Raw genomic sequence first — 26983 nt, 5'->3', positions numbered from 1 at the left:
AGATGACATGAGTCATGTCAGATCACTAGTTAAAACATGTACATAATTGTTATGTTCCAAATAAAATATCGGAAAAATAGAATACAACTCGCCAAGATGCATGTAACTGATGGTGCCCTGCATGAATCTCATGAAACATAATTGTATATATAACCAGCGTGATGGAATCTGTTGCATTGTATAAAGGGTCGATGTTGCTTTATTGGATATGAATGTTGGGGGACTCGGGTGGAACTGGAGAAACAAATGAACCTTATCTGTAAGTGAACCTTATATGTTTGAATTTAAAGGTGTTATTTTTTATCCGAGGGATGAAATAAAATTCGTTTATATATTCTGAATATGTTTGATAAAATTTATGGAAAAGCTAGTACCTGTTGGTAATAGAAAATTATTAAAGTAATTTATTAAATTATATACATGTGAGTGTTTAATGAACTTTTTATTCTCACCTTATTCAATATATTTCATGACCTTTGATTATTTTTATTCTCAGGTAGGATTTAAGTTGTTTATTTTAACTGGACACGGTTGTGAAAAATAGTGTTTCAATATGATGATATTTTGTTAATGGTATTGGAAGATTAATGATATATGGTAATGAGGCTGTAGTAGGATTATGAGAAAACTATATATATACAACTTATCTCTCTTAAAATTGTTGAGCTTGATGTAAAGATTATTATTTTTTTCCTTTTGGATAAACTACGGTATTCTTATTATAGTTGTTAAAATGAACCAAAGCGGAACTTAACTTAGTTTATTAAAATAATGAACTTTTATTTTTGACAATACCGGACATAATTAAAGAAAATAGAATAAAGAAAATATACAAAGTCCGCGAATTTTCATTTTAAATTATCATTTCTGAATATATATTAACATGTGTTATTATTATTATATGTTTATAAAAAAGATACACTTAATCCGAAATATAAAGATTTCTGAAACATTTTTTATATCTTCTCGATTGAGTGTTTTATAATATATCTTTTAATTTGAAAATATTTTTTAAAATATTCAATCAAAAAGATGTTAGATAAGGAGTGGTAAAAATTTTTATTTTTATTATAATTTTAGTAAATAATAATTTAGTTACTAGAACACTTTTATGGGGGTGCAGAAAGAAAAAAAGTAGGGTTCAGGAAGCACCAGCTTGATTAGGCCCTTTAAGAAGTTTGTATTGGCAATATTTTGACCTTCTTGTTTATTTTGTATAGTTTCTAATTGACATTACACATTTTGGTATTTTAGTCCTAATCTTTTTTCCAACAGCTGATAACTTTTTCTAATAATATGGAACTAAAGTTTTAAATTCGTCACATAATTGATTATCTTTAGTATATCATAATTCTTTATATAGTGTATACAATCAATTATATTAATTACGTAATAGATTATATAGTTTTTATATTTTTTTATAATAAAATAAAATAAAAATAAAATAAAATAAAATAATTTAAAATTATATTTTATAAAACAATGTATTTTGATATTTTATTATTTTAGAGTATAATATTTTATTTATTGAAATTTTTTATTTTAATTTAAAATTCATTTTAACTCTAATTAGTATTTTAAAAATGATTTTATATTAAAAAGTTAAATAAAATATTTTTCACTTTATTTTTTAAAACATATAAAAAATTTATTTATCACATTAATAAAATCTTTTGCAAACTTTTCTCACACTCTCCATTTAATTTCCCTCGATCTAAATTTTTTCACTCTAGTTTTCTTGATCTTTTTCACTCTATCTTATTCAAATAAAGCATTAATCTTCTACGTGGGTAATCATGGGATTAAATCTTCCAAAATTTAGTCTTTATAAGATCAGATCTAGTAAAATAAATTGGAATTAAAATTTAAATTAATGTTAACTGGATCACATTGATTTCAATTTTTTAAATTTAATTTAAATTGAATTAAAATTATTATTATAACCACTTTATAATTATGAATAAATTCAACATAAAATTGATTTAATTAATTATGAGATCAACTTAACTTGATATTACCATGTATCAGTAAAGCACAAACTCAGCAATTTGATTTGGATTTACAAGATGGGATGTATCTAGAACCGTCATAATAAAAATATTAGTCTTGGTTTGCAAATAAACTTGAATGAAAAAAATAAATTCACAAACATACTTTAATTGATGAAAAGCAATTTTCGTGAGTGAGCTTTGTTTCAACATAAACAGTTTAATTTATACTTTTAGTTATTATTCTAAAATTGATTTATATAAGTTAGTAAAGAGAACGTATCAAATATTTAATAAAATAAAAAGTAAGACATAGAAGTTTCATTAAATCTATTTCCATATTTTATATTTTTCCCCAGTGAATCCATTGGATATCATATTTTCATTTCTTGTGTGAAAGATACAATTCAATAATTGCGAGAACCACATGCGAGAGATTAAAAAAAGGTCATTAACATGATATAGACTAAAGTATGTGAATTGAAAAGTACATTTAAACATAACATTATCATGCCAGCCGACCAACGTTTATTAAGCCTATAACAAACTTTAATATACGAGACTTTTAAAATTTACTAAATAATTTTAATATTAATTTATTTTTTCTATTAAAAGTTCTTATGTGTTTAACATTTTTAGTCCTAGTAAAAGGCAAAGAGTTATCCACTCTAAAAGCTATTTACCTAAATCTGAATTATAGGTTACCATGAGGAGAAAAAATTAATCACATCTATAAATTTTTTAAAATTGAAGTATATATTAGTTTTCAACAATCGAAGCCTGCTGATCATTATCGATATTTAAGATACAAATTTTTGAAGTATAAAAATTAACTTCTCCAATTAAAAATATCGATCTTGAACTTCATATCTTTGTCAAACTGATCAACATATTCTTCAGCATTAACAATCGAATTCTGTATTATTGTGTCAGATGTTCCAAACTTTATACAAAATTCGTTGCATTGATGCAAATTATATTTGGAAAAATAGACACCAGTTTAGAACAGATTTACTGAAAAACTAAATTGTTAATAAAATTGTTAAAAAAAGTAAAAAATATAGGTGATTATTATCAGTGAAATGAAGCCACAGATGATACGGTTTGTGATTGATAAAACTTTCTCACTAACCAGTAAGCCCAGAAACATGTTTATATCAACATAACAAATAATATATATATATATATATATATATATATATATATATATATATATATTAACAGATTCAAATTAACACACACAAAAAAAAAACCAATGAAATGAAATGAAGAAGTTAAGAAATAACCAGGGACAAGTTATGCAAAAACGTAACAAAATATAGTGTTTCTGATATCAGAGAAAATAGGAGTAATCGATAGACAAACATTGAAAAAGTTACTCGATTGAAATGATACACGATCACTATACTATAACAGCGGTTGTCATTTAACCGCAGGAAACTTGGAAATACGAGAAAAACCAGAACTTGGATTGATGCAACTAAAGTCATACATAGTATCAGAATGTGCCTAATAGACTAAGGTTTTTCTTGATGAGAATTTAGTAGGAAGGCCAATAGTTGTCAAGATCCATGCAATGCTCCATGCCCATGAACCTATTCCCTTGAGAATTCATGTTACTCATTTCTGATCCATAACCTACATCTGCACCAAGAGAACCCGTTGTCATCATGCTGGAATTCACATCAAGAACTTGACCCATTGTATGGACAGGAGGAGCAGAAGAAGCTTGCATCGGTCGAAAAACGGGTTGTGTTGTGGTTGTTGCTCCTCCTAGATTCAAATTTAGTCCTGAAATGGTGAATCCTGCTGATGTAGGGTACCCTAATTGGGATTGCATTGGTTGGTTGACACTACTTGTTGATCCACCCCCTCTTAAAACCCTAGCAAGTTCACCTAACTCAACACTGTTCATGTAGTTCCTTCCATAAAGGAAATGAGCAGCAGGATCTCCCATTTGCATCACTGGTGCCTGCATAATATTTTGCCCTATTTCTAAACTGTAAGGATTCACTGCTCTTCCATGGTTGGAAGAAGGGAACTTTTTTGCCCCACCACTCTTCTTGAATACCCTGCAAACCACCCATTCATCCTGCTGCATGTATGGAAAAGTACAACATGTTACACTATAGTTCATCTTCTTTTTCTCAAGATGTCGAAAGTTATTAATTTCAAATGCGTCTTTTAGCTAACACCGAAGTCGAAATGTGTTAAACGATGTAAACAATTCAACTATTATCATGAAACATTTGAAATGTCAAATAATTTTAACAAAATTTAGTTAAAAAGATTAATTCACGCATTTATAAAATTAGAAGACTAAATTAAGTCAAAATTTCGAAGAGAAACTAGTTATAATGATGTTAAATGACAAAAACATATTTAACTCGAATTTTCTAACATCAGTAGAAGAAGCAAAATATGTACCCTGGTAGTTCTGAAGCTGGATTTTGAGTGAATGCGGTATTCATGCATGACCCAGTTGCTTTTCTCTCCTCTAGGAGCTCTTCCTTTGTAGAAAACTAAAGTCTTCTTCATGCCAATCAATTCCGATGTTCCACTGTTGAGGATCTCTTTGTCTTTCCCTGTTGTCTTCCAATACCCTGTGTTCGTTGCTCGATTGGTTCTCACACCAGTTGGGTATTTACGGTCTCTCAGACTGAAGAAGTACCATTCTTTTTCACCCATCTTAGCTTTCCCTGTTTCATCAAAAGATAACATCAATAAGCAAGCACACATAATATATTGCACGACAGAATAATTGCTTTGCTGTGTTTTCTTAGAAAATGGAGAATTATATATACACATTATAATATCTATATATAGCACATAAATCTTATCCATATCACAAGAAAGACAAACGTCTACCTTAATACATGGAATACTTAGAATAATAATGGATGCATCAATTGGATGCGTGTATTGAGAAGAAACCCTAGATTTAATATTCTGCTCACTATTTTGAAAATTATGGATGAAAAGACTGAATATACAAATTGAAAACAATATGCTTGAATGAAGAAGAAAAAACTCAACATCAAATAAAAAAAAACTAATTTCTGTAACTATAAACTAGGGATGCATAAAAACTAATCTGAAATAAACAAAGATACATACCTGGAAGCTCCCATGGCTCACTTTTGTTGAGATCTACATCAGTTATTGCTCTGCCTGTGAAATTAGAATCTGAAATCTTATTTAGGAGATAGCAAGTGACAAGTTCTTCATCGGTAGGATGAAATCGAAATCCTGGTGGTAGGGTTTCCTCTTTTGCATGTGTTCCTTCCATTTCTATATCCGTTCCCTCCTTCATAATGGCTTCCTTTTCCTTCTGTACCACACAAAGAGTGACATGATACACATGACAGAAGAAAACTTTGCAGAAAGTTGAAGAAAGTTCAATGAAAAGCTGTGTGTTATAAGATTCCACATACCCTTTGGATAAATAAATCACAAAGACTTTGTTCCTCAGGTTGAGGTAGAGAAATAGTTGAAAATGAGGAAGTGTTAGATGAATAAGTTAAGCAGTTACTTACTTGCATGGAGAGAAACTCCTTGAATCAAGTTATATATGGTTCAGTTGGAAACGAAACAATGACTTAAGGGATACTGCAAAATAGGACAAAGGAGAAGAATAAAGGGAGAGGTTTCTAAATCACCATGCATGAAGAGTTGAGAATTTAAGTAGAAAGGTAAGGAAGAAAAATGTGGAGAGTGTGTTTCTGAAGCTTTCACCAAATGTGGGTCTTCACCTTCAAGTTGCAGAGAGTCCAGTACCTGTAAATACCAACAATTACAATAATCATAATCTTGACCTCATCACTAATTAATACTTTTCTTTTCTCACTGTTTTTCACAAAGATAACTTTATACCTAATGGAGATAAATAAAGATAATAAATATGTGATGATTTACACGTGTAAAAGAATAGTGTATATAATGTGAAATAAATAAATAAATAAATAAATACTAATGAAGGTTTATATATAATCATACTCTAAGTTGAGTATATGAGTTAAGAAATAATTAACATTATCTACTACTTGTTATATTAGTTTAAAATATCATAATATCTATTAAAGGAGTAGTTGCTTTAAGATATCGGCAATTGAAAAATAAGGTACAGGAAGAGAGACTTGAAATTTGTAAGAATTGAATGGTTTTAGAAACATCAATGTATTTTTAGAGCAAAATGCTTGTATTTAATTGTAAATTTAAAATAGTAGTGTTGATTAGCATATTTTCAATTATCTAATTATTTACTTGACATACTTATCGTAAATTAAAATTTTTAAAAAATGAAAAAGGAAATTTGAATTTCATATCCTTTGAAAAGTCATTAATCATGCACACGTGACGCGGTGGCCCCTGCTTTTCTGAGAATGATTTGCAGCGACCAACAGGATTGAGCCACGTGGTAGAAGATCGCAGGTTGTATACAAGTGAGGACAATGAAAAAGTCAAAATGCAGGAGGAACACCAAAGACAAAGACAACATGAATCAACATGAACCTCTGCATATTATATATAAATTAATTACGTATTACGTATTTCATGGAACACCGTTTTCCAGAAACCTGTCCTTTCTCCTTCCGTTATCCCTTCATTTTCCACATGCCCTTTCTCATTCTCATTAACTACACTTATATGCATTTGACGGAAACACGAACTCACTTAATGATCCCAATATAAAGGTTAATCACCCAGCTCATCAACAAAACCATAATTAATTATTAATCTAATTTCAATTAATCAATTTGTGTTAATTTTGCTTCTGCTAAAAGCATATCGCTAGGATCCTGGGAAACCCTTTTGGCTTTATATAATAATATCAATTTATTTTTATCTTTTAGGTATTTATTATTAATTAGCAAACACTAGGTTGCAACATAAAGCAAGATATGATCTTTCTCATAGCAGTTGACTAAGGTCTTCCCTTTCTGCATAATGCCGAAACACAAGGGCAATTTTTTTTTTTAAAAGAAATTACAATCTATATATATGTAGCTCCTAAGTGAACTTTTCTTGATTGAACAAAGACGAAATATGATGAGAAAATTATGGTACGAAACATTAGTCTTAATTATTATGAAGGGTAAAGCTTGAATGAAAGTGCTAGATGGTGTGGCTTGACCGTTTGTTAATGAATTATGATTTTATTTTGCCAGTTTCTGTCCTTGATTTAGATTTAATTAATTTGTTTGACAAATTTGAGGAAGTTACAACCAATTGGAAATGGAAGTGTATATCTGGGACAGACTTGTACGTAAAATACATGTTACACAATCACCATCTGGGTCTTGGTAGGTTATTTACAGTGGAAACTACTGAGGAAAGTTCAAGTAAAATTCTTCATCTAATTCTTTTTAAAAAAGTGATATTCTGAAAGGATACATATATTCCATTCTCATCACCTTCGACTTCTTGATACGAGTTTCTAAATTTTTTAAAATAAATTAATCATAAAACATATCGTAAACGATCAAGAAATTATTGGAATACTCCGCAAATTTCATATTAAACTCTTTTTTCTATCTTCATCAATACCTTAAGAAAGTAATTGGGCTGTAGAAGGGTTGGGGAAACCCAATTATTTCAGTTTTAAATGTATTTTTCTTACCGATAAAGAAAATTTATCATATTTAAGATTAAACGTATATATAATTTAGTTCTCGATCGTATCGCATATTCTTAATTATATTTTTTTTACGTAAAATTGTATCAGATCCGTTCTTATGTGGGTAAAACTTTATTGATTTAATCGTTGTAAAGTACCATCCAATTATATGTTCTTAATTTAGTCTTTATATATGGAAAGCTTTTAATTTCACCTTATACATCTTTTTACCTGAATTTATTTAATATATTCTTAATTTGATTCTTCATGGATTATAGATATTAAGATTACATTGATAAAGTGTTACAAATATAAAAGTTAAATTAAAATTGCATAAAGAGGTATGACAACACAAACCTAATTAATTAATAACGCTTTATACCTATATAAACACTGATATATATAAGTTTTACATGCAGAAGTTGAATTACAAATATGGTACATGTATAAAGTGATCTATATTTAATTGAACTCATGATAATTCTTAGAAAGAAGGAAAGTGTATTGTGAAGTTAATTTGGTATTGGTTGGGGAAAGAAACTGCTTTTGTGATTGCGTAGCAGAAATATAGATGTTGCAGATACGGAATATGTACGTAAATGAATGAAAGGATAAACCCTAAAACTATAAGTAATGTGAAACAGACACCCAATTTAGGGTTTAATTTGTATAGAAAAGAGAGAGTGATTTGATTAACAGAAGGGTAATTATAACTAATCTTGTCTTCAAATGAGAAAGTTGCCTTGCTTGTTTCATACGTAGTTTCAATTGTCGGAAGAGCTGTGAATTATTTGTCGTCTTTTAATTGTAGATGTTTTTTCAAAGGTAGGTAGTTATGATGATGATATTGGAAAGATTCACGGTTTTAGCATTGAATTATGAATCAATAACTGTGTTTCAGAGTTCATACAATACAATGTTCTAATAATATATATCCAGTTCATTACTTATCGTTCACTTCAAATAATTTAATTTTACTGTCTCTGTCTTCTTTACCTGTTCTGAAAAGATCAACACTAATCTTTTCATCGAAGCTTCAGATTCAGAAAATAATTGGAATTCGTGGGTGACAGTAGTTGGTTTCTGTGTGCCAAGAGTGATGTGGGATTTAACTAATGACTTATACTTAAATTCGTAATGCCACGTATATTCATCTTATGTACTCAAACTTTTATAACATATTAGGCATAGTCTGAATTGTGGAAGAAATTTTACTAAGATATCAATGGGTATCATCATTCGATATAATTGAAATTCATAAAAGTGAAAGGTGAAAGACATGGAATTGACATGAGGATAAGATTTGCCTACACTGATAAATAGAGGTGTCAATTTGGCCCCTAGCCCATAGGTCAGTCCAGACCCACTCTTCATAAAGTCTCGTTTTAGGGGACCTCAAATGAGGGGGTTAAAAAAAAACTCCAACCCCAAGGTCCCTTTCTAGTGAGTTAGGGTTAGGGCTAAGGTGGGTTAGGCCCCCCAAATAATACTACATTAAGTTAGAGTCAAAGATCAAGACGAACGACTTGAACCGACGAGCCAAACAAACAAGTCTGATCATCCGGACAAGTCCGAAGTCTAAAACGGACCCGACGACCCAGACGAACCCTAAAGCTCAAACGAACCCAAAGACCCGAACCGGCCCAATAAACTAGACGGATCTTAAGACTTAGACGTACATGGATAGTCTGTAAGTATGAATGCAAACTTTTTTTCTGCTCAATTGCAAATATATACGTGTCCATGTAAATATTAAACTCATATTTTATTAGTATTTATAGTATTAATATTTGAAAGAAAATTCTAATTTTAATTTTATGCGGAGAAAATGTTTAATCACAAAACATGATAAGGCTTGCTGCTGATACACATGAGATTCAAAATCTGATATAACTTTCTCAAACCCTTATCATTGATAAGAATTAGTGAGGTCAATAATGATCAAAGAAGATTATAACTAAACTTTCTTGTGCAATATTTAAGAGTTATTGAGTTAAATTAATCTCAAACATAAATCAGTTCATAATTTATACAAGAAAAGTGCAGCAGCATCCAAGCTAAAATTCTAAACTTCTGGTAAAGGTATTAGGTTCTACGAATGCAAAGTGTTATTATTCTATATATCATCATCTGTGTAAGAAAGAAAACGTGGAGAAGACAAGACTCAGTAACGCAGTTTCTAGCAGTTTTACAGTTTCTTTTATGCATTATATTCCTCTAGGTTAAATTATGCAAACCTTTCTGTACAAACAACTACCCTTTGTTTATTCATTGATTACTTTGTTTCATTCATAAACATTAAACAACTACCCTTTTGAATATACATATTTATATTGTATCCTCTTTGGAAACAAAAATCAGAAAGGAAGTCATTATCCTTATTTTACTTTTCCTGCATAATCCTATAACTATTTCTACCACATCAATTATGTGTATTAAACTAATAAGATAGGTATATTAGTATTATTTTAAGTATGAAATGACTTATTGGTCGCAGTTATTACATTTGTTGATTAATTTTAAGTTTGAAGTGCTTGAGAAGTAACAGGCCTGTCACACATTTAGAGTTAGGGTTCTTCTTTACTTCTTCCTCTTTCGTGACAGATGCACGTCAACCACACTTAACCATTACCATTGACAAAGTCCTTGCAAGATGGGAAAATGGTAATGGTATGAATGAAAAGTAGTTATTAGTGTATCCAATACGTATAAGCAAATATATGGTATAATTGGTATTTAATTGAGTACAGTCAAAATAATGAATCAAGAACAATCAGTGATAGAGTATCTATCTATCACTCATCTTGTTAACACGAGTTTTGATTGTAAAATAAACACATGTATTTGAATCAATGGATTGATCCACGAGAGAAATTAATCAAGTGTTGAAAATAGATATGAAAGATATTAATTTCCTTAATTACTGTTTAGTTACAGAAAAAAGGGATAAAAAAATAAAAGTTGTTAAACTTAGACAGCAATGTGATTCTGGTAATCCAATTCATTACAGAGTGATTGTTATATTTAGACTTTTAATCCCATAATTAAGCGCGTGTTTGCATGAGTCTGATATATATTAATTGTCACTTCCACTTGCAAAGGATCCCAGAGCAAATATGAAGATTTTTATTACAATTTACATCGTATTAAAATGTCAGTAAGTTAGGAATATATTTTTATTCTGAGTTTCTATTAATCAAATAGTTTTTGCAGATAAAAAGCTTAAATATTTATTATTAATTTTGAGACTTTATACATGATACAGAGTTTTCTGTACTAAATTTCCAATGTCAATAGTAATTTTAGTTCAAAATTCAATTACGTTTTAATTAAAATAAAAATGCTCAAAAATAATTATCAATATAATAACACCCAGAGTAAAGAAGTATATTGTTAAATTGCTTTTAGAGTGTGCCTTCTGAAGAAGTCAAATTTGTTAATTAAAAAAATTGTTTGCACGTGCATGTGTGCCGAAATTAAATACTTATCTTTTAAGATATATATACCTTTTTAATAAAAATAATATATCATAAATATTTCTCAAAATATAATATAAATTTGTTTAGACAATTCACTAGATAAGTGAGACTTATTAGTGTGATAGTCAACCACCACAATTGTCAAAAGTTTTTAGACAATTAAAAATAAAATGAAGCAGTCCTATATAAATTAGTTTTCACCTTTTTGTTTTTATTCTATGGATGCTAGTTTTCAGGTTCTCCATTAGTTGACATTGTTCATGGTTTTGCTGAATAATGTTATATATATGTTGTTCATTTTCCCTTTAGAAGTTAATTAATGTGGTTGTTATGGAAGTCGATTGCAAAAGTGTGGTTGAAGCTTGGATTTTGATGAACACTGTTGGATTCTTATACAAAGAACACGTTTCTGTTGTATCTTTGATCTTTAAAACTCTAAATATATAAATGAAATGAAAAAAAAAGGGTATAAAACCATAATAAGCCTGCATTTTCACTAGAATAGAGTATATGTGAAGCTTAAAGACATGGTTGTCTGTTATTTAGGTAAAGCACATGCATTATCCATATTCTATATTTTTCAAAATAGTGATGTATCTATATGTTATTAGCTTAAGTGAAGCACAAGTAGGCTATATATCCTTTCTATGCATGTTCTAGAATCTTGAATTAGTGACATAACTATGACATCTGTTTCTATCATTATATATTAATCAACTTTTTTCATTAAATCAATTAATGTTGAAGAAAATCAGCAACACATAATAATTTAGCAGGACATTCATGGCAATTCATTTTATCTGAAATAGTTTTTCTTGAATTTTCATCTTTCAAATATTTCAGTAGAAATAAAATCAATTTATATTATATGTGACATCAATTATCTTGTAGCAAAAATTAAATAAGTCTTGTCAATTAAATTGTTGTGTTTAGACTATTACGCTTTTAAATATAAAAAAGTTGTACACTGACTAATGACTATAATCCTAATGCTTGATCTTAACAATTTATGTACGTGGATGATTCATACACTTACAATTTTATTAGTTGAAGAGCTATTAAACGGAATGCAAAATGTTGGTATGGTTTACATTTTTATTGGTGCTAAATAATTCAATGCTAACCTCATAAGTTTTCTGAGTTTACATCATAAGTGAGCTACCGTTGACGAAAGTGGTCAAATTAACAGGCTCTACAACATAAATAAAGCAGTGACAAATGTATCTAAACGCATATAACACGCATGTTTAAGGTCACGACTCTTGCATACACCAACACATGTTCGAATTTTCTGCTATATATCGTTTACATCGATAAGAGGATAAGAAATTTACTTATGAAGTTATCATCATTAAACATTTATGTGTGAAATTTGCAGAAATATGTGTCTCGGTTTCAGCAACCTATAAAACTTTGGAAGAAAAATAAAGATAACTTAGATAATTAGTCTAATAAATAGATTAATTGATTACAAACATAAAAATCTTCTTGATCACATAGCTACTCTAAGGAAGAAATTATATTCATTGACTACGTGTTACAGAAAGAACGTTTGTGCATACCTCAACTATGTTTTTATGGAGAAGTGTGAGTGTAAACAAAGAAGTAATAAATAAGGGCATAAAAACATATAATAAATAATGTAAAGCTCAAGGTACTTGCTTCACAAAGCAAATTAATTTAGAAACTCGAAACATACGTTTTATATAAATTAATATATTTTATGATGTTAAAAATTGAATGCATAGAAAAATGGATCAATGATCATCCATTTATTGGTTAACATGACTCAACCAATCCATTCATTTTAATTTTTTTAATATAAATAAATGAATTATAGAGAAGAAAAACAAATATTACAATTTACGAGTTTTTCAATATTTTACTTTTATGCATGCAAGCAATATTATTATTATTGTAAGAAAGTAAATCGGATGCATGCCCTGTCTTTATAATCCATTGGAAAATTTTAATTTAAAATTAGGGGTGGCAATGCGGGCCGACCGCTTTTTTTTTTTTTTTTTTTTATGATAAAACTTTCAATGTTTAAAAGTTGGGAAACCTTAAGAAGTTCACAAAATTTAGTAAAGACTTTGGGGAATTAGATGATAAATTGATAATTCAACATTTTCATCATATTCATACTATGACATCTACAATGTATTCTTTAAATTTTAACACATTAACAATTACATAATACTTGTCTTTTCCAGTTATACAAGAATTTAAAACGTTAATGCAAAAGTCCATAAAAGAAGTAATTAATATACACAAGTGCAAATTTCTTTAATTTTATTTTATGCGGGCTTGCGGGCCGGCCCACACGGACTACCCCGAACCGGGCCCACGCAGACCTGCGGGCTCACTACCCTGGTCCACCCCACGTTTTTTCTGCGGCATGTGGACCAAGCCCTAATTGCCATCCCTACTTAAAATCAAAATAATTTTTTGGTTAACTTTTTTATTTCATTCTATTTTGGGTTTGTTTTTAGCAGGCTTGGGCCCAATGAAAATGATCCAGTTACATAGTTCCCTCCTTCACGTGTGTTTCAATTCAAAGCCTATTTCGTTTTGTTTTTCGTTTCGTTGCTGCTAAAACCGCTACTTGCAGAGGCTAAGCAAAATCACTGCATTTCAGATTCAGTTTCGAAGAATTTCAAAGTTTTCTCCCGAAATCTATCTATTAGGTAATTTAATTAATCCCGAGCTTCTTCTTTTTTTGTTTCCTTTGATGTTTTTTTTTTATATGTTTATGAGATTGCGAATTGTTATCTGTAGCCAATCAGTTACGGTTTTTTTTTTTCTTCGTCTTTCAAGTTTAACATAGGTTGGAGTTTGTTTGATTGCGAATCTTGTATGCGTTATTTTGTCTCTGGAATGTCAATCAAATTGGTATGCACGCTAGGTGCTCACCATAATTCCTAAACCACAAACTTCCATGGTTTCCTCAAACACTGTCATTTAGTTTTTAATTATTTAAAATATCAACAACATTGTAGTTATGTTGTTTGAATGATTTTCTTTGCTACCCTGTGGGTGGGAAATATCAAAATACATTTCGATTATGTGAAGTTTGTTGATGCAGTTATCCAAATTCTTTTTTTACTGATAATCAAATAATAATAACATGGGATTTGGGAATATCATTTGAACCAACCCATTGTTTCTTTGTAAGTTCGGGTGTTAAGGAATGTTGACCATCTACATCTATCTATTCGTGGTAAATTTGTTGTCTTAATTATGACTGTTCAAGCCTCCTCAAAGCAAGTTTACATGTTACTGCATTCTTTCTGGAACACAATATTGTGTTCATGTTCTAGTCGGACTTCTGCAATATCTCTTATCAATTGTTATTCAGTCCATACTTAAATTGGAAATTTACAAATTTGTGAAGGACGTATGATTTTAAATATGCATTTATGGCAATAATGGAGATATTCCTTCCGTGGCCGATATGATTTCAACTTATGATATCTGCTAAAGAAATTTGGGTACTTCAGAAATTACACGAGAGGGGATCCGTGTTTTATTTTTTTATTTTTCTGTTGTTGCCTTCTTGATTGCTAATGAGATAATAAGTTTAGGTGGCAACGTGATACCAAGTTTGGTTCTTGCCATTGAAATTATCCAACAAACCTTGCTGTGAATCTGATGATATTTAAAAGGACAAATTATAAATGAAGACAAAGAAACTTGTGGCACACTTCAATGTTTACAGGTTTCTCAGTTTAGTAGGTTGGGCGAAATTAGTTTCTTGATTTTAAGAGCTTCACAAGTGGATTACCAATCATCAGCATATCTTCTTTATTCTGAAGATTCTGACTTTTACCATACTGCAGTTTGAATAAATAGACATGTCTGAGAATGAAGTAAATCCAACTATCAGCAAGTCCACTGGATTGCCTCGAAAGCGCTTCTATCGAGCACGAGCACACAGCAATCCACTGAGTGACTCTCACTTCCCTGTGTCAATATCACCCAGCCATGTTGATTATTCCCGCCACTACCCTCAGCTCTTTCCCTCGGCTGGTCAAGCTGATAGTTCCAAAAGGATTCAATTTGCTGATGTTGGTTGTGGTTTTGGAGGGCTGCTCATAAGCCTTTCAACTCTGTTCCCAGAAACATTAATGATTGGAATGGAACTCAGGGACAAAGTTACCGAGTATGTCAAGGAACGAATTTCATCTTTAAGGGTAGCAAATCCAGGTCAATACCAAAACGTTTCTGTGGTGCGAACTAACTCCATGAAGTACATTCCCAATTACTTTGGGAAAGGACAGCTCTCAAAGATGTTTTTCTTGTTTCCTGATCCTCATTTTAAAGAGAAGAATCATCGCCGCAGAGTTATAAGTCCGTTCTTGCTAGATGAGTATGCTTATGTTCTTGAGGTTGGAGGAATTATATATACAATAACGGATGTAGAAGAGCTTGGAGAGTGGATGAAGTCTTGTCTGGAGAATCATCCTATGTTCGAAGCTCTGACTGAGAAAGAACTTGAGGCAGATCCAGTTGTTAAGCTCTTGAGCTCTGCAACTGAAGAAGGCCAAAAGGTTGCTAGGAATGGAGGACAAACTTTCCAGGCTGTATTCAGACGTATTGTGCCATCCGATCAAACATCCTAGACTTCTGCTACCTAACCTAGTATGCTGCTATTGGAAGTTGGAAGTGAAAAAAAAGCTTGCAGCATGATTGAAATTGCTGCATTACTGGTATAAAGTTGGCTTCACAAGGATCAGATGACCTTTACCATCTTTTATACGGAATGTGTGTGTATTTTCATTTTTAATTAACTGAACTTATGCGATACTAAAACAGGAGTGTTGTAGTTCGTGACTGAATCATTTGATTTTATCACTAGTGACAGTGTTCGTTAGTTCAAATTTGCCACCAATACGGGTCATCCTTTCTGCAAATTGAACGCGTTCTGAAATTCTCGGGTTAATTAAATTCGATTTGGGTATGTTAACTTACTGGAACAAAAATTCAAATATCAAATTAAATAATTTTAAGATTAAATATGTTTGGTTATTCTAAAATTGGGAATTTTTAATTTGGGTAAAGCAATTTTCCTTTTGTTTCTTCAAAATTGAATATCAAAAGTTAATTATTTGTAGAACAAAAAAGTTTCAAAAATATAAGTTTTATTTAACTATATTATTTTAAAATCTCGAATAATGTATCTTTAAATTAAAAACTATTAAAAAGGTTACTTTGTCAAACACGAAATAATTTTATTAAAATTTCATGTGATATTTTTATCTTCAATCTGGATGAACATTTAACACAAACATGTTTAATCTAAAAAAAGTTTCAGACTTTTGTACGATAGATATAACTAATCTATTATTATAAAACAAATGTTAGGACTAATCTAATATTTTCGAGGAATGAAAATCAATGACAACAAGTAAGAAAACTAAATAAATAATTTATTATAGAAATTGATTAGAAAGTGGTACTTTTGTGTAAACTTGGCCTTGGCCTGCATCGTCTTCCACAAACTCCATGAAGTCACTAGCTGTAGTTTGGTGTAAAGTCAGACCTTCTAGGATCAAGAAAACATCTTGTGAAAAGGGCTTTGTATCGTCACCTGATACAAATTCCTGAACCATATTGTTAACCTCAATCAAGCTACTCCCAGGTGTTTTCTTTATCCTCTTGCTTCTGATGAGTTTCCTAACATTTGAAACACTTTCCCACTTCCCAAGTTCTGCATATATGTTAGCAAGCAACACATAGTTTCCAGACTCTTCTGGCTCAAGCTCCAAAAGCTGTTCCATTGCAACAACAGCAATCTCAAGATTGCGATGAATCCTACAAGAACTCAACAAAGTGTTCCATATCTTGGAATCTGGTTGCATTGGCATCTTCATTATTGTGTCAAGAGCCTGATGAAGCCGTCCCCAGCGTCCTAGAAGATCAACTAGGCACCCATAGTGCTCAATCTCTGGCTCTAAATGATGATCCACCCTCATTACATCAAAATATCTCAACCCCTCCTTCCACAACCCTGCATGAACACAAGCTGACAAAACACCAACAAATGTTACCCCATTAGGAGCCACTCCTGCATTCTGCATATCTTCAAAAACTCGAATTGCCTCATACCCTTTTCCATGATTCGCTAGTCCCCCAATCATGGTACTCCAACAAATCACATCCTTCTCAACCATCTGATCAAACAACCCCAAAGCTTCATTAATGCAGCCACACTTAGCATACATTTCAATCAGTGCATTGCACACAGCTGTCTTCTTCAAAAACCCACTTTTCTCCGAGTATTTGTGAATCCACTTCCCAACTTCAAGAGCCCCAAGCTGTGCACACGCCGGAAGAACAGATATCACACTTATCTCATCAGGCTCAATACCCACCACTTGCATCTCGCGAAAAACCTCTAACGCATCAATAAAGCACCCTGCTTTAGCATACCCATTAATCATAGTCGTCCAAGACACGATTGTCCTACAAGGCATTTCATTAAACGCTTCCCTCGCACTCTTCATCCGCCCTAGCCTCGCGTGCCCCGAGATTAAACTATTCCACGAAACTGCGTCTCTCTCGGTCATTTCCTCAAACACTTGGTACGCACCACTCAAATCGCCACACTTCGTGTACATATCAATCAGCGCGTTATCCGTTATTGAGTGCGACTTGGGTCCAAATTTGCACACTTGCGCGTGAACTTGCTGCCCGAGGCGACGACACAGAATGCCTGCACACGACTTTATCACAAAAGGGAACGTGAATTTGTCTGCCAGAGCTGATTTCGTACCATGTCTCAGCATTTCTCTGAACACAGAAATTGCTAGAGAATGTTTGTGATTATGAGTGCAGGTTCTGATTATTGCGTTGTAAGAGAACACGTTTGGGTCATCTAGGCTTTGAAATATCAAGGTCGCGTAATCCACGTGACCCAAGTTGTCGCACAGATCCAACATTTTGGTGGCCAAATAGTTGCTCTGTGAGAGTGACAATTTCACGATGTGAGAGTGAAGCTTCTTCAGTTCCGCGATTTTCGAGCAGGTTCTCAGGGTTGCGACAAAACGGTTTTCTAATTCTCTTACTCCCATCGATGAGCGAGGGTCGACTATTGAGTAAGATTCTGAACAAGTGTTCCAAACGTCGTTTGCTTGATCAGGGAAAGCAAGTACACGGGGTTGTGGAGAAACTAGGGTTTAGGCATGATTTGGTTTTGAACAATGATCTTATAGATATGTACTCAAAATGTGGTACCATGGATTTGGCTTGTTCGGTGTTTGTTCGAATGTCTCAGAGAAATGTAGTGTCTTGGACGGCTCTAATGTGTGGATATCTGCAAAATGGTGATGCCAGAGCCTCTTTGGTTTTGTTTTCTAAAATGGGTCGTTCAGATGTTAGGCCAAATGACTTCACACTATCCACGAGTCTAAAAGCATCTGGGATTTTGGGAATCGCTCAGAATGGAATGCAGATACATGGCTTTTGTGCAAAATCTAATTTTGATCGGGTGCCTGTTGTGGGCAATTCTACGATGGACATGTATTCCAAGTGTGGGATGGTTAGGGAGGCAGCGCAAGTGTTCAACACTTTGACAGAGAGAAATGTTATAAGTTGGAATGTAATGATTGCTGGGTACTGCAACGATGGCAATGGTGGAGAGGCTTTGAGTCTATTTCGGGAAATGCAAGCTAATGGGGAAGTTCCAGATGGATATACATATTCAAGCTCGTTGAAGGCGTGTAATTGTGCTGGTGCAGTGGGAGAAGGAATGCAAATCCATGCGGCGTTAATCAGACATGGATTTCCTTACTTAGCTGAATCAGCTGTTGCAGGTGCTTTGGTTGATCTGTATGTAAAATACAGGCGCATGGCTGAAGCTAGAAGGGTGTTCGATCGAATTGAAGAAAAGAGTGTGATGACTTGGAGCACACTAATTCTTGGTTATGCACATGAAGATAATTTGGCAGAAGCCATGGACTTGTTTAGGGAGTTGAGAGAGAGCAGACATAGAATGGATGGGTTTGTACTCTCGAGTCTCATAGGGGTATTTGCTGATTTTGCTCTTGCAGAGCAAGGGAAGCAAATGCATGCATATGCCATAAAAGTGCCGTATGGTTTATTGGAAATGTCTGTGGCTAATTCAGTTCTGGATATGTACATGAAATGTGGACTAATAGATGAGGCAGATGCACTTTTCAGAGAGATGCTAGCAAGAAATGTGGTTTCATGGACAGTTATGATTACTGGTTATGGGAAGCACGGTATTGGGAATAAGGCAATTGAACTGTTTAACCAAATGCAAGTGAACGGAATAGAACCTGATAGTGTAACTTACCTGGCTGTGCTCTCAGCTTGCAGCCATTCTGGACTCATCAAAGAAGGTAAAAAATACTTCTCTAGTTTATGTAACAATCAGAAAATTGAAGCTCAAGTAGAGCATTATGCTTGCATGGTTGATCTCCTTGGACGAGGTGGACTCTTAAAGGATGCAAAGGATCTCATTGAGAAGATGCCCCTAAAGCCAAATGTGGGCATATGGCAAACACTACTTAGTGTTTGTAGAATGCATGCAGATGTGGAAATGGGGAAACAGGTGGGAGAAATAGTAATGAGATTGGATGGTAATAATCCAGCCAACTATGTCATTTTATCAAACATGTATGCTGCAGGAGGGTATTGGAGAGAGAGTGAAAAACTAAGAGAAACAGCAAAGAGAAAGGGATTGAAAAAAGAAGCAGGACGCAGTTGGGTAGAGATAGACAAGGAAATCCACATATTTTACAATGGAGATGGCATGCATCCTCTGATAGGGGAAATTCATCAAGTGTTGAAAGAAATGGAGAAGAGGGTGAAGGATGAAATGGGGTATGTTCATGGTGTAAATTTTGCCTTGCATGATGTTGAAGAGGAGTCAAAGGTAGAAAGTTTGAGGGTTCATAGCGAGAAATTGGCTATTGGGTTGGTTTTGGTTAGACGGGGACTAAAGGTAGAAAGTGTGATTAGGATTTTCAAGAACTTGAGGGTTTGTGGGGATTGTCATGCATTCATCAAGGGTTTGTCAAAGGTTTTGAAGATTGTTGTTGTGGTGAGAGATGCAAATAGGTTTCACAGATTTGAGAACGGCTTGTGTTCATGTGGAGATTACTGGTGAACTGATACAACAATTTTATAATCAGATTGAATCAACTTCTGGGCTCGCCCTATTGGCATGTATATAGCAAACTGAAGTTCTTACAATTATATTCCCTAAAATGGACAAGAAACAAATATAGATGATTGAAACATAAAACAGAATAAAAACACAATCCGATGCCACCATCCTTCAATTGTCACTGTAATGTCCAATGTCGAATTACATCGTACTTAGTTACAACAAAGTGACTATTAGAAAAAGAGGGGAGTTACTTAATACCCCTAATATAGAGTACTTGGATGAGGTTAATGAGTTATATATAAATGAAGTGAAGGGAAGGAATTCTTTCATATTGCGTCCTTTGTAAATTCAACTTGAAATCTGTGAATTATAAAGGAATCTTGTAAGGAAGTTATCTCTTATTTTATGTTCTTTTACAATCAAGAAATTTCATATTCTAGCCTTTTTATTTTGTAATTTAGATTCCTAAAAGTATGGTTAGCCTTTTACAATCAAATTTCTTGTTTTTTTTTCTTCTTTCGTTTATTTTCCAGTTTTCAATTTCAAACCAATTGTTTGACTTACCAGAAGGTGGAGCTGCTACTCTAAGCAGGAGCAAATCCCAATTGATGGAATGCTGAAGTTGAGGATTCCGAGGTTGAAGAAAACATTCGAGTCCTCCGTGCCACCAAAAAATTAATATTTTCAACAAGTTTTCTATAATTTTACTTTATCCCTCATGCAATCTTGTTTTAATATATTATTTTCTCATCCATCATACAATTTTGTTTTAATAGATTTTAGCCAGTAGGAAAGACAGATGAAAACTGATAGAGAGCATATTATAAATACTTCTTTAAATAAATAATAATAACAAAACCAGATTTTCTTTTTATAGCTATTTCATTGTTAGAATAAAAAATTATCTTCATTAAGAAAAAACATACAATTTATAAAATTCATGTTTAAAATCTTTAAAAACCAGATTATCACTCGAATTCTGAACATGTACAGATTTGTCATCCAATTAAAAAAAAATATATCCAATGAAGAAATACTATATTCGTTATTTCGATACTATATTCTTAAAGTATGTTTATACCCTAGGCCTTGTTATGCTGGTAGAATTTTCATACTGCGCATCCAACTGAAGAAAAGTGTGTTTGAGAATTAAAATTAAAAAAAAAAAACGATGAGGTTTAATCCTAGTTATAAAAAATGACAGTGAAAACAAAGAATGATAAAATTAAAATACATTTTAACAGCGATTGAACCATTGCTATAACTAATAAATAAATAAATAGATACATTCAAAGTTATAGCCTGTGCAACTGACAATCTCTACCATGGAATAATATGCTTCTCAAGTTGGATTCCTAATATGCTTTTCTCAGGTTGGATTCCTAAAGAAGGGATGATCGAGAGCTTGAAGAGCTGTTAGCCGTTTGGTTGGGTCATATGATAATAAGCCATGTAACAAGTCAGTTAAGGAGGACCTTGAAGAGTCCACACTTCGAGATACAATATCCTACATTAACAAATAATTATAGGTCATTACACAACCTCAATATCACCGAACTAATTAATTGAAGACTCAACCCCAGGAATCACTGATAAGGCAGACAGTAGGAAACATAACAAACCTTCAGATGACCGAGCTTCTTTACTGCATTGATGCTCTCCCTAGAAATAGCTCCTTCAGGCCATCTTAGTCTTGATCCACGCTTGAAATACTTTTCTGCGCCCTTACTACGTATTGAAGAGCAGATGAACAATAGAGATGTCATTGTGTAAATTTATTAAAACTCTAATAGTTCATTGTTCAGCCTTTTGTTTTCACAGACAACCATTGATTCATAAAATGTAAGACTCTCTCCAATTTGGAAGGGGAATTTAAGAAACAATCTATAAATTGACCACTTACTTGGACCTTCGAATCATGTGCTCTGGAATAGGTCCCAAAACTCTCTCCATCATTGCCAGGTGCTCCAAGTTTTCATGAGTCTGAAACAATGCCTCACCCTGACAAAAGTTCCACACATTAGACCCCGAGACTAGTTGTTCCAGATTCAAGTCACACCTAATATATATTCATAGATGGAAAACAAACCGTGCATAGTTCGATAAGAATACATCCAACACTCCACAGGTCACATGGATATGACCACCCTAGACCTGCAATTATAATTAAATATGCCAGTGAGAATACATTAACAAGAACATATTATATGCCACAGGTTCCGGTAGTCCAATTTTATTTGGTCAGACAATGCTCAATCAAGTAAATAGCCCATATAGCAGTCTCTGATGACCTCATTACATCAGGTCATGACTAGATTTGGCACTTCAAATTTTTTTTATCATACCTCACAACATCTACCTTAGAAAAGATCCAAACAAGCAGTCCACTTAGGGACAAGGTAGAAAATTATCAAATGTACAAGTGAAACAATGCGCACCAAAAGGTAGTTCAAGACAATAGACATAAAACAAGCAGTCCACTTTGGGACAAGCTAGAAAATTATCAAATGTACAAGTGAAACAATGCGCACCAAAAGGTAGTTCAAGACAATAGACATAAAACATGCAAAATAATGAGACAAATACTGTAAAAAAAGTCTTTTACTACGGTGCAGAGGATTCGCCAGCCAATACGGTGAACAACAAAAAATCCAGCAAAATATAAAGTTACAAACAAGCATGTTGTCCCTGGAAGTTTGAAAACAAAAGTGCTGTACAAATTGACAACATTTCAACATGTTAAAACACTATAGCCATCATCCATAATTTTCGTTCAGACACCGCATATTTTCTATGTCACACACCTCGACAGGGCAATAGAAAAACAAGTAAACATTCTGAGCGGCCAAAACCATACTTAGTTACCTAGAATAATCTCAGGGGCTCTGTAATGCCTTGTAGAAACAATGGAGCTATGATTCTGATTATCATATGCAGTACTACCAAAATCAATCAGCTTAATAGCACTAGACTTGGGCAAGCACCTGAACTGCGTTTCATCTGAGGAAACTCTCTGTACCAATCCAATTATTTTCCTTAAATATATTATAACTGAGTCTACAAACATTATTAAGTTTCCATCCAAAAATGTTAAATACCTTATAGCTAGGGAGCTTTACATATTCAGAAGAAACCAGAAGAATATTTTCTGGCTTCAGATCAGTGTGGATTAGGCGTAGTTCATGCATATCTGAATATGATAAAGAATAAGAAAAAGTTAAAGTAAGCAGACACAACTAAGATACACTGTATCCCTGGAAAAAGAAAGCAGGCTAAGGGAAAAGGCATGGTTTGATCAGTAAACAAGAGACTTAGGAATGAAACAAGAGAAATAAACTGAAGGCCAAGAATAATCCACAGACATGCTACAGACTCCAAAAGCTGTCGTCCAAATTCCCGAACAAGATCCACAGGGAATGGGCAGTATTTATTTCTCTTTAGAAAATCAAATAAGCTTGGTCCAAGCTTCTCAAAGACCTGATAACACCATTAAAATGCATTGAAAGGAATGTTTCTGCTCAGTTATCAAATCCATGAATAAAGCCCACACGGACATAAATGAAAACACTATAGCTGAAGAACTTAACACTCATTGGTTTGCAAGATGAATGAGGATCTATCACTTATCCTTCCCAAAGAACAAGAAGAAGAACAGATAACAAAGAGGAATGCACATAGCACTGGAGAAAAAAAAAACTAAATCTAGATTGATTCAAAATTTCAAGCATTCCATCCATTCTCAAAACAACAAAAAATCAACCCTTCCTCAACCCCACCTCTTAAAAGTAATGTAGCAACTCCTACTCCATCAATTTTCTCAAAATAAACTTTTTGAATATAGAAAATCAAGGAAATGAAATTTTTAAAAGAAATACAATAAGCATACTTACAATGCATATGTGATTTCGGTAATCAAACCAATTTCGGATCTGTACACATCTGCAAATAGTATACAGAATGAAATAAATACTAATCATCCCCTGATAGGATAAGCAATGAGCAATAAGCAAATTCCAGTATCCAGTTTACTCCATAAGATTCATACCGTGAGTTTCCTCTATCGTTCTTCGCTAGATGTTGAAGCACATCAACCTCGAGCATGGCTGCTTCTCGATATTTCCGTATGCTTCTAACTACCTTGACAGCCACATATTCTCTAGTTTGGCGGTCCCAACATTCCAATACCCGACCAAATGTGCCTACAGCACTAGCAACATGCTGAATGACACAAGCACAGTGACAATAAAATTAAAATCTTTTGTATTGAGAGGACACTTGACCGCTAACCTTCACCCATCTTGCCGAGGATTTTATCTGTTTATAAATGAAAAAAATATATACATATTAACACGAAAACTCCCAAAAATAAGAAAACAACACCAATCTTGCATTAGTGATGACAGAATCAAACAGATTAATATTTGTTGTTTTTAAAAGATATAGCAAATTAAAATTTAACCTGAATTAATCTGATTTTTCAAACTCGTCTAAATAGGACAATTAAATTACAATAAATCCCTAGCACTGAAAGAATTACATCTAGGAGTGAGATTTTCGCCAAGATTGAAGACATAATGTCCTTCGCGATCGTCGTCCCTTCTTGGAGGTGAAGCGTGCTTTCTTTCAATTCCTTCGTCACCAGGCACCGGCAGAGCCAGTTGAGGCTACAATGAACGATGTTAAAGCTGAGCATATAAACTTGAATAAAAAACCCTAATCCAAACCGAATTGGAAAATTGAAAGAACCCTACCTCTGGCACTGTGGGAGGGGCTACGTCCCATGCGAGACGAGGGCGTTTCCGCGTACGTTCCATGTGATTACTTTCGAATGAACGAATTAATAATCGAACATATCTGCGAACAAAAAAGATTAAATCTCTATGATTTAAACTCTAAAATCGCTGCGGTGGAAGGAGGAAGAAAATGCAGTTGCACAGAGAAAATCCTTTTTCAGCTTGCAGAACTAACAGGTCTTAGGGTTCAGGTTTTCTTTTTTATTTTTCCTTTTCTCTTTTTTGTAAGATGAGTCTGTGCTGATAGAGCTAAAGGACAGCGGCTCCTTTCATTTTTAAATTACGGGTTAAATATGTTTTTGGTCCCTCAAGTTTTTAATTAAATTTAGAATTGATCTCTCTTTAAAATTTTTAACCAATTTAGTCATTCATCTCTAAAAATGTATAGATTTAGTCACTTTAATCAGATTTATTAAGTTTATCTAACGTTTTAAGTTATGATAGTTGTGACCAAAAAAAAAAATCTAATTACTTATTTATTACAGTATACTTATAAATATTTAGAGGCAAAAATTTATACACTAATATATAACTATATTTAAAATATTCACATTTATATATATATATATTTACAATACTACATACTTCCTATATCCACATTGTTTAGTACATTTTATATTTTCTATACTGGAAGAGGAAGAAGGGTTATTTATTTACATTTTCCCCCTCATATGCGGTTTATCAAACAGGTGGAGGGAAAATGTTATGGATAGGATTCACTTGGACTGTTGGGGGTAAATAAAAGGTAACTCCGATTTGTCCTTCGATGACAATCGGTGCATTCGGAGCAGAGAGAAAAGTAATGGTAGAGTTTCCCGTTCCCTGAATTGTTACAGAATTATTCACTACATTGGTTTGCCATGCATTTCCCGGAAAAACAGCCACAATGTCGGCGAAGAAGGGATCAGGCGTGTTCGGAGCAGCCATCTATGATAATGTTGTAAAATTTTGTTTTTCGCACACAATCAAAAGAAATAGGAAAGTGAGACAAATATAAAAAAAAAAATAACGTATCATAATAAAATAAAATGAAATAAAAATTCTCCCAAATCCATGAAACTGAATTTTTATTATACTTTTATAAAGATATTGATTAATTTTGTAGTGACTAGTCAGGATAAATGAGCTTATGGCCAACAAAGTAACTCAAGAACATATCATCTTGAGTAATACTAACTCGTTTAAATCCCCAAGGTCATACCTTCAACTACAATAATCAAATCTTTATTTATCATAAATTTTATTTCAATATTAAATCATATAATTATATAAATAAATAGATAGGATCAATGAATAATTAAAATATATATAAATGAATAAAAAGGGTCAATACGTAACTAGAGATAAATATAAATAAATAAATGAAAGTAAATATAAATTGAATAAATAGGACCAGTGCATAACTGGAGATGAATATAAATAAATAAATAAATATTGGGAACTAAATATAATTTAGAATGAGGTTAGGGACACCTCACTTAGGGTAAATATCGAAATAAAATAATTACGAATAGATAAAAAAATAATCAAAGTAAAAAGATAAAGTGATGGATGTCTCCTTCCCTTACCTTATTTATGGTGAAAATTATACCAAGGTTGTACTAAGACTTTGATGATAAATTAATTTTTCTCCTTTTTTTTTCTTTCTCCTCTTTCTTCCTTCTCACCCGCAGAGTTTCTTCTTCTGTTCCTCTTTTTTTTTTTTCTTCTGTGGTTCTCAATATCTCTTCTTCATTCTATTTATACTCCTATGTGTAATGATTACTTTAGTTCAACATTAACCTCATTTTCTTTGGTTTTGCTTTTTACGTTCCAATTCAACTACTCATTTGCAGATCTTTTTTTTTTTTTTCACAGTAACCTGATAAAGTGGCATTTATTGTCATGTTATCCTTTCATATTTTTTTATTATTATTATTTTTTTTTTCAATAGCTTTTACGTTATCTACTTATCACTCTTTTATTCTCTA

The 26983-nt window shown here is 32.6% G+C and overlaps 5 protein-coding genes across 9 annotated transcripts; 2 read left to right on the top strand and 3 right to left on the bottom strand.

The window, feature by feature from the left end:
- Window positions 1-3321: 3321 nt before the first annotated feature.
- On the bottom strand, window positions 3322-5759 carry LOC114162425 (protein CUP-SHAPED COTYLEDON 2). 4 transcript variants are annotated; one of them, XM_028046309.1, is made up of 5 exons: window positions 5741-5759; window positions 5525-5597; window positions 5106-5319; window positions 4416-4687; window positions 3322-4083 (listed from the first exon to the last, which is right to left on the bottom strand). In XM_028046309.1, the coding sequence occupies exons 2-5, from the start codon at window positions 5528-5530 to the stop codon at window positions 3529-3531; spliced, it is 1047 nt and encodes a 348-aa protein (XP_027902110.1). In that variant the 5' UTR covers window positions 5531-5597; window positions 5741-5759; the 3' UTR covers window positions 3322-3528. The 4 variants fall into 4 exon arrangements, with proteins under 4 accessions (XP_027902110.1, XP_027902109.1, XP_027902108.1 ...); XM_028046308.1 differs by having other exon boundaries at window positions 5724-5742; XM_028046307.1 differs by lacking the exon at window positions 5741-5759 and having other exon boundaries at window positions 3322-4080; window positions 5423-5716.
- Window positions 5760-13630: 7871 nt separating this feature from the next.
- LOC114162685 (tRNA (guanine-N(7)-)-methyltransferase) lies at window positions 13631-15975 on the top strand. The gene is made up of 2 exons (XM_028046642.1): window positions 13631-13771; window positions 14924-15975. Exon 2 carries the CDS (start codon window positions 14939-14941, stop codon window positions 15704-15706), a length of 768 nt encoding a protein of 255 aa, XP_027902443.1. The 5' UTR covers window positions 13631-13771; window positions 14924-14938; the 3' UTR covers window positions 15707-15975.
- A 474-nt stretch (window positions 15976-16449) lies between these two features.
- LOC114162683 (pentatricopeptide repeat-containing protein At2g20540) lies at window positions 16450-18189 on the bottom strand. The gene has a single exon (XM_028046639.1). It carries the CDS (start codon window positions 18155-18157, stop codon window positions 16517-16519), a length of 1641 nt encoding a protein of 546 aa, XP_027902440.1. The 5' UTR covers window positions 18158-18189; the 3' UTR covers window positions 16450-16516.
- LOC114162682 (putative pentatricopeptide repeat-containing protein At3g15130) lies at window positions 18160-20605 on the top strand. Its single transcript, XM_028046638.1, has one exon. It carries the CDS (start codon window positions 18160-18162, stop codon window positions 20215-20217), a length of 2058 nt encoding a protein of 685 aa, XP_027902439.1. The 3' UTR covers window positions 20218-20605.
- A 746-nt stretch (window positions 20606-21351) lies between these two features.
- LOC114162684 (serine/threonine-protein kinase AFC3) lies at window positions 21352-25236 on the bottom strand. 2 transcript variants are annotated; one of them, XM_028046640.1, is made up of 12 exons: window positions 24972-25236; window positions 24758-24884; window positions 24508-24534; window positions 24266-24419; window positions 24111-24159; window positions 23583-23697; window positions 23319-23410; window positions 23086-23233; window positions 22310-22374; window positions 22124-22221; window positions 21843-21948; window positions 21352-21727 (listed from the first exon to the last, which is right to left on the bottom strand). In XM_028046640.1, the coding sequence occupies exons 1-12, from the start codon at window positions 25032-25034 to the stop codon at window positions 21590-21592; spliced, it is 1182 nt and encodes a 393-aa protein (XP_027902441.1). In that variant the 5' UTR covers window positions 25035-25236; the 3' UTR covers window positions 21352-21589. The 2 variants fall into 2 exon arrangements, with proteins under 2 accessions (XP_027902441.1, XP_027902442.1); XM_028046641.1 differs by lacking the exons at window positions 23583-23697; window positions 24972-25236 and having other exon boundaries at window positions 24266-24534.
- Between the last annotated feature and the right edge of the window lie 1747 nt (window positions 25237-26983).

Source organism: Vigna unguiculata, chromosome 9 (genome assembly GCF_004118075.2).
Source record: "Vigna unguiculata cultivar IT97K-499-35 chromosome 9, ASM411807v1, whole genome shotgun sequence".
Lineage (NCBI taxonomy): Eukaryota > Viridiplantae > Streptophyta > Magnoliopsida > Fabales > Fabaceae > Vigna > Vigna unguiculata.
Note: the sequence above shows the minus strand (reverse complement) of the source record. Positions and strands in the feature narration are given on the sequence as shown.